Source organism: Sinocyclocheilus anshuiensis, unplaced genomic scaffold (assembly GCF_001515605.1).
Source record: "Sinocyclocheilus anshuiensis isolate Anshui unplaced genomic scaffold, SAMN03320099.WGS_v1.1 scaffold371, whole genome shotgun sequence".
NCBI classification, from domain to species: Eukaryota; Metazoa; Chordata; class Actinopteri; order Cypriniformes; family Cyprinidae; genus Sinocyclocheilus; species Sinocyclocheilus anshuiensis.
Genome location: NW_015549597.1, coordinates 1,414,307 through 1,421,214, shown reverse-complemented (window position 1 = coordinate 1,421,214; position 6,908 = coordinate 1,414,307). Strand labels below are relative to the sequence as shown.

The 6,908-nt window shown below is 37.4% G+C and overlaps 1 protein-coding gene across 2 annotated transcripts in view; it reads left to right on the top strand.

The window, feature by feature from the left end:
• Positions 1-5,872, top strand: part of LOC107658502 (RNA-binding protein FUS-like) — an 11,814-nt gene extending 5,942 nt beyond the window's left edge. The window contains exons 7-15 of one of the 2 annotated variants that reach the window (XM_016447086.1): positions 1,386-1,420; positions 4,034-4,066; positions 4,157-4,266; positions 4,355-4,484; positions 4,602-4,697; positions 4,794-4,932; positions 5,094-5,191; positions 5,295-5,430; positions 5,556-5,872. In XM_016447086.1, coding sequence (XP_016302572.1) covers positions 1,386-1,420; positions 4,034-4,066; positions 4,157-4,266; positions 4,355-4,484; positions 4,602-4,697; positions 4,794-4,932; positions 5,094-5,191; positions 5,295-5,430; positions 5,556-5,595 — 817 coding nt within the window. In that variant the 3' untranslated portion in view covers positions 5,596-5,872. The remainder of the gene's footprint in view (positions 1-1,385; positions 1,421-4,033; positions 4,067-4,156; positions 4,267-4,354; positions 4,485-4,601; positions 4,698-4,793; positions 4,933-5,093; positions 5,192-5,294; positions 5,431-5,555) is intronic. The other variant, XM_016447087.1, reaches the window with a different exon arrangement.
• Positions 5,873-6,908: the final 1,036 nt, after the last annotated feature.

The following is a 6,908-nucleotide window of genomic DNA, read 5'->3' as shown; positions in this document are numbered from 1 at the left end:
TCGTTGAGCAAATAAGGTAAAAATAAATGCATATTATAAGACAATGAAAGTGTTTTTTGACCTTGCATGCATGTCAATGTAACATAGTTCTAGTCACGGGAAGGAGGAGACGGGAACCGGTGAACATTTAAACAATTTAATAAAATAAAGTATTTTAATGAAAGTAAAGCGGCAGCCCCTCGCGGACGACTGCCGCACACAAAACACAAAATAAAGTCCAGGCCTGGTCCTCTCTCGTCTTTCACTGTCGTAGCTCCTCCTTTTATCCTTCCGGAGCTCCTCCGTGGAACTCGAGACCGGTGAGTGGTGCAGGTGTCGCTCATTATCAGTTACTCCACCGGCCTCGCTCAGTTCCCACGGCTCTCGGCCCCGCCCCTCTCGTCACAATCAACCTGTTGTTGGGGACTCCCAAAACCAAAATATGAACCTTTCATAACCCATAATAGGGGCACTTTAATGGGAAGGTTAAGGTTAAAATGTTACATTAAGATAACTATTTGAAGCAGCGATGACAAATCCCATCTGGCTGTGATTCCACATTCTGGTCCACACCTTAAGGTGCTGTCATGTAAAAACACCTGTTCTCTAAATATTCTCCATCCTCTCCTACAGGATTATTGTGTGTTGCAATGCTTTAATGAATGTTTAAATCTCCTCCTAGGCTGTTTTCTACAAGGTTCAGCGATTTAGGCTTATCCTTTTGAAGAGGATAAAACAGAAACAGGCTCTAGAAAGCTGGGAACTGGGAAAGATTAGTCAAGAATAAATTAGGCATGTGTGACTATCAATTTAAAAAAAAACTTCTGGGCAAAAAAAAAAAAAAAAAGGTTTTGCATTAGGGAATGTTTAAAGATCCTTTCAAATCTTAAAACAGTATGGAACAGTTGGATTCATCCAAAAGGGGGGAGAGTGGTCACATCAGTCATGTCTCTATTAATTTAAATGCAAAACTGAATGCAGTGTGTGCAGTTTCTGTCCAAAGTAACAGAACATGGATAATGTTTGGGTGAAGGTCCTGGGCTAAAGATCTGATAAAAGAAAATAATTAATTTGGTGAAACAAAATGATTGAGTTCACAGATGCACTGCAAATCTGTACGGTAAAAAAAATATGGTAATTCTTTTGAGCAAAATAGTGGCAAAATGGTTATGATATAGGGGCCCGCATGACTTTGGGAAGGAAATATCAAAAGGGTTTCCCAGAAGCCCTTATGGGTTATGAGGAAAGGTGAACCTAGTGAGAGGGGACGGCAGGGATAGGGGGCAATGGGGATCTTGTAGAAAAGATGATGGAGATGGGTGGGGCCTTTCCAGCCTCAAGAGTGAAATGGGGCACTACCCTCATCAACCTTCAATTCGTCTCGCTTCTCTCTCCTTCTCCGTCAGAATGGGTGATCGTGGAGGATTCAATAAGTTTGGTGGTAAGTGACAAACTCTTTAAACAAGGAAATTAAGGGGTTTAAAGAGAGCCTGGTCAAAGAGGGAGGAGTGGGCATCTGGTTGTGTCACAGACAAACTTGCATTAAAAGAATACACTGAAACGAATGTGGTAACCACTTGGTGTGTTGTGGTAAACAACTACGCGTTAATAGATTTAGCAACAGCATGCTCATTATGGATGGTTAAGAAAGAAATACAAACTCATTTGAAGACCGTCATAGAAAATAAAAAAAAATCTTAAAGGGATATTATATAAAATTATATAAAATGTAAATGTATATATAATTATATAAAATTCTGTAATTTACTTACCCTCATGTTGTTTAAGTCCAAACGACTTTTTCTTCTGTTGAACATAACAGAGAATTAATTTAGACATAATTAGAGAATTTAAATTTTTGGGTGAATTATTGCTATTATTTCAACATTCTTTCTCTTGTTAATGTCGCTACACACTTCTCAATATAAGGAAAAAATATAAGGAATATTTAGTAATAGGACTCTATTGAATTAGAAGCTATTGAGCAGACTCAGAAACATGGTACAAAATGGTTGATACGTGATGGTTTTTGTGACTCCAAATGGACTGTTGTGGTTTATTATGCACTTTTATCAAAAAGCACCATTCTTTAGTTGATATGCGAAAAAAAAGTCAGTTGTGTTGCAAAAAAGACTTTTCAATGCTTGCACCTACTGTGGCCGTATCGTTTTGTGGTGGTTGGACAGTAAAAGTGATACGCACATACCTTTATCAGCTTGACTGTTCTTACAATGCATGTAATGCCTCCAGAAGTCTGGGAGAATATTGGATATTAAAAAATATTCATCAATTTGAATGAAAAATTCCTGTACCCTTTACTGATTTTTATTTTACGGGGACAATTTTTTAACAACCACACTAAAATAATATTGTTCAAATTTACCTTGAAGAATCCAATACTTTCAATCCAATATTGTTTTATTTATTTTGAATCTCACTTTTTGTTGCACCCAACTTGTACTCTGAGCACGTTTGCTTTTTAAAAGGTGGATTCAGGTGGCCAACAACTGGATTCTAGAGGTTGTTCAAATCCATTTGTGTCAGGTGGTTTTAGTGTTTAGTACTTGTCTGATAAAGGTCCTGATGGAATAATTAAACAGAAACAAGTATATGATCTAAAACAACAGGAATGGAGACCTGGAGATAGATAGGGGTCAATATGACAAAGCATGTTCACAATATATAACAATTTGGAACATGCATAACTTGTTCATAATTGTTTGAACATGACAGCATCGGCTGGAAACCAACATGCTTGTGTTCTCCACATGGTTTCTAACTGGTAACTACGTCGAATGGCATCTAAAGTTATAACAAGGTGTTGAAACTTATCTGGCTAGCTCAAATACAATTTGATATGCAACCAGATCCGGTGAAAATTGTCATGGGTTTCGTATGGAAAGAATATTTGCTGAAGATGGTGGATTGTATGGTGAACTTCAAGGTGATTTCAAAGCTTGCTACACTTTGGGGTTAAGGAACATCTGGCTGTCTAATACAGTGAGTCATGGTCATATTTCCTAATACTGAAAGTACAACATTTGGGTTTCAGGATTTTTATTTATTTATTTATTTTTATTTATTTATTTATTTTTAATTTTTGTATATATCTTCAGATTAGACTGGTAAAATGTGTGAGATGGTGGTTCATTGTTGATCATCGTAATCTTCTTTAAACGTCAGTGGTGTTGGTAACTATTCTAATGGTTTGACAAATTACTTGCACTTGTATAAAAGTTGTGAAAAATGGTTGCTTAACCTGGGAAAATCTAATATCTAGATGTACTCAGAGAGCAAAAGCAATGACACAACCCAGTGTCTGACTGTTTGGAAATCTGCTTTCGTGAGGTGGAGAATGTGAACCTTATCATATGGCCAATAAACGTATGGCCATTGATGAAATGTGTCCAAATGTCACGTATTACAGTGCTGATGATGGAGTTACTCCTCGTTAAAAAGGTGAATGTTACTGGTTGCAAAGTGGTATCCAGTGGTATTTTAAGGTGGAATATTAAAAGTTGTCCTTATTAGCTGTGCATGTTTTAAAGTTGACCAAATACCTACAACTAATAAAGATGACAAGAAACCAACAACAACAAAAGACCCAATCGCTGCTCTTTGCAAAGCTGACTGTAAAAGTATGGTTGAACTAGACGGTTATTGCATGGTTTCCGCTTTTGCAATGAGGGATAAAAAGCCACTACATGGAGTTGTCTGAGATGTATTTCGGATTGCCTTTTGAGTATAAATCAAGCTACAACTATTGGTATGGGAGGAAAGAATCTCCCACTTGAGACCTCGGACTTATTCAAATGTTGGCCGGTTTTCATCAGTTTTGAAAAGGTGTAGTGTTGGTTTGTGCTTGTGGTGTTCCTCTCTCAAATATCCAGCTACAGATTTGCATCAGGTCCTGTTTTCTAAATTTGGAGCATACATTATATATAATTGATGGTACAGAAGTATATGACCCCCAAAATGATTAAGAATGAGTATTATAAGTGTGTGTAATTTGTGTACATATGTAATATTAATGACTGTTCCTTTCACTTCAAAGGGCCCAGGGATCATGGAGCTGGTGGGCCCAATAGTAAGTCAAAAACATAATCGTATATTACTTGCATTAATAGACCATTTTCCAGCCTGATTATAAATTTCTGATTTTTTTTTTTTTTTACAGTGCAGGAGCAGGATAACTCTGACAACAACACCATCTTTGTACAAGGTCTTGGAGACGACTATACCGTGGAGTCAGTAGCAGATTTCTTCAAACAGATCGGCATCATCAAGGTGGAAAAGCGAGAGAAAACTCCCACTGTGTAGCAACTATCTTTGTATAGTTCTCCTTGTCTTAATATCATTTTATTTTCTCACACAGATCAATAAGAAAACAGGATTACCCATGATAAATCTGTACACAGACCGAGAGACAGGGAAGCTTAAAGGGGAGGCTACTGTTTCCTTTGATGACCCCCCTTCTGCAAAAGCAGCCATTGATTGGTTTGATGGTATGTTGGTCAGAGTAGATCTCACTAGTGCCTTTTCCCTAAAACAAGTTTGGAGTCTGTTTGTTTTCGCTTATTTTTGGATTTCCTGGACATCTAAGTCACATCTTTCCTCCTCAGGTAAGGATTTTAATGGAAATCCTATCAAGGTGTCCTTCGCTACTCGCAGAGCTGAATTTGGACGCGGCGGTGGCAGCATGAGAGGTGGTCGAGGAGGTAAGATTATATCTCGCTGTGGTATTTTAAGTCGTCTCCTTTTTTCTTTTAGTCTTTGTGTTGTTTTCCTGACATGGTTTTCTTCTCCTCTGGCAGGGCCAATGGGCCGTGGGGGATTTGGGGGTGGAAGAGGTGCTGGTGGTGGTTTCCCAGGCAACAATGGTGGCGGTGGCGGCGGCGGTGGTGGTGGTGGTGGTGGCCAGCAAAGAGCAGGAGACTGGAAATGTTCAAACCCGTAAGTGTTGGATTGTAAACTCTTACCAAATTGTGAAGCGTTTACAGTTACATAATACAAGTTATATATAGTACACTCACGTAAAGTATTAGATACTATATCAAATCTCAACTGGCGGCTTTAACATTGTGTATTGTTGCTTTTCTCTTGTGTGTGGGCAGAACTTGTGGTAATTTGAACTTCTCATGGCGAAATGAGTGTAATCAGTGCAAAGCTCCCAAACCGGAGGGAAGTGGAGGAGGAATGTCCCCGATGGGAGGTAAAGAGAAACATTTCTGCGAAAAAGAACAAGATGCTGCAGTCGTATGTGACTGAGAGAACTCAGTGGATTGATTGCTGCTTTAATGTATCTGATTTTGTAGGTGGTTTTGGTGGAGACAGAGGCAGAGGCGGTTTTGATCGAGGTGGTTTCCGCGGCCGTGGTGGCGATCGAGGGGGCTTCAGAGGAGGGAGGGGAGGTGACCGGGGAGGATTTGGACCTGGCAAGATGGACTCACGGTGAAATTACTGATGATTCACGCTCTTGCACATGTTAAAATGTTATTTAGTAGAAAACTGATTTTCAGTATACAGTATTCACCAGTGAAAAATGTATTTCATTGCCTGCGTTGTGTGTTTTTCAGGGGTGAACACAGACATGACCGCAGAGACCGGCCTTACTAATGGGAGAAATTCTCTTTTGTCCAAACAAGACTTTAATTCGATGTGGGACCAGTATTCACTCCACTTCAACATGTATTACCTTGTTGCTCATGGTTTGTGTTGTATGTTGTCAAAAATGAGTGTTTTTGTTTTAGTTCTGCTAACATTATTTTTTGGTATTCTCTCTATTCTGATATTCTTAATCATGAATTTTGCGTTTTTCCTCTCAGAATTTGCTGGTGTTTAGATCACAGTTGTAATATTTGTGCAATTTATTAAATGTACTTTCTTTGAAATCTTTTGAAAACTGTGGTTTAAAATGAAAAATAGCAAACTTGTAATGTGGCATTACTTTATTTCAACATCTTTTCAACATCCTATTTAAATGCTTTGTCTATTGCTTTAAGTAGAAAACAAACAAACAAATGGTTTATCTCTAAATTAATATTTTTTAAATACAGGTTTATTATAGTCAAGTAAAACAAACAAACATTTATTACGTTTCATTACATTTATTTTCTTTAAAATAAACATTAACTGAAATTAATTTCATAATAAATTCACTTCATTTCAGGTGTTTGCCAAGGTAACACTTGATATACTAAAATAATTAAAAATTAAACTGAATAAAAACTATATTAAAAAAAATAAATAGATAAAAATTACAAAATGAAGATATAAAAACAAAAACAGTCAAAATATCAATAAAACCTATCATATTTAAACATTCAATTATACGAAAACAACTGCTTAAAGATTAATGGCACAACGTTTTCACAATAGTAATTAATTTATAGTTTAAATAATAGGAAGGCATTTCATTATGTCAAGTGACAAAAATTATGGTGAGCTTGAGGTGCATCCCAGTTTACTCAGTGCACACTTGTCTATAGAGGACCAGATGGTTGTAAAAGTATAACATGACTCCCCTAAATAACGTTATTTCTAATCAGTCCTAGAACATTGAAGCTGATGCAGGCACCAAAACCACTGTCCTTTGAAAGGTGAATGAAGGTGAGACCACAGCACAACAGTGCAGTTCTTGAGGAAGTGTGAACTCTCAGACCTCCAACTTTAACCCCAGGAGTCTCTTAGGTTGTTAGGAGGAGCCAACAAAAAACGCAGGTAATAGAAAGAGATTATACTTACCTGCCATTATATTCACTACCTTATGTCGCACTATTAATACCCTTCCATTTTATTAAAGAAAAACAAACTATTAATAAATGTTTAATTACCTGTGAGATTGTAGCAGCACCACCTGCTGTCCGCTAACGTGTAGGGGTTTCTGAACTTGTGGATAGAACAAGCAAGAATAAAAAAAAAATAATATA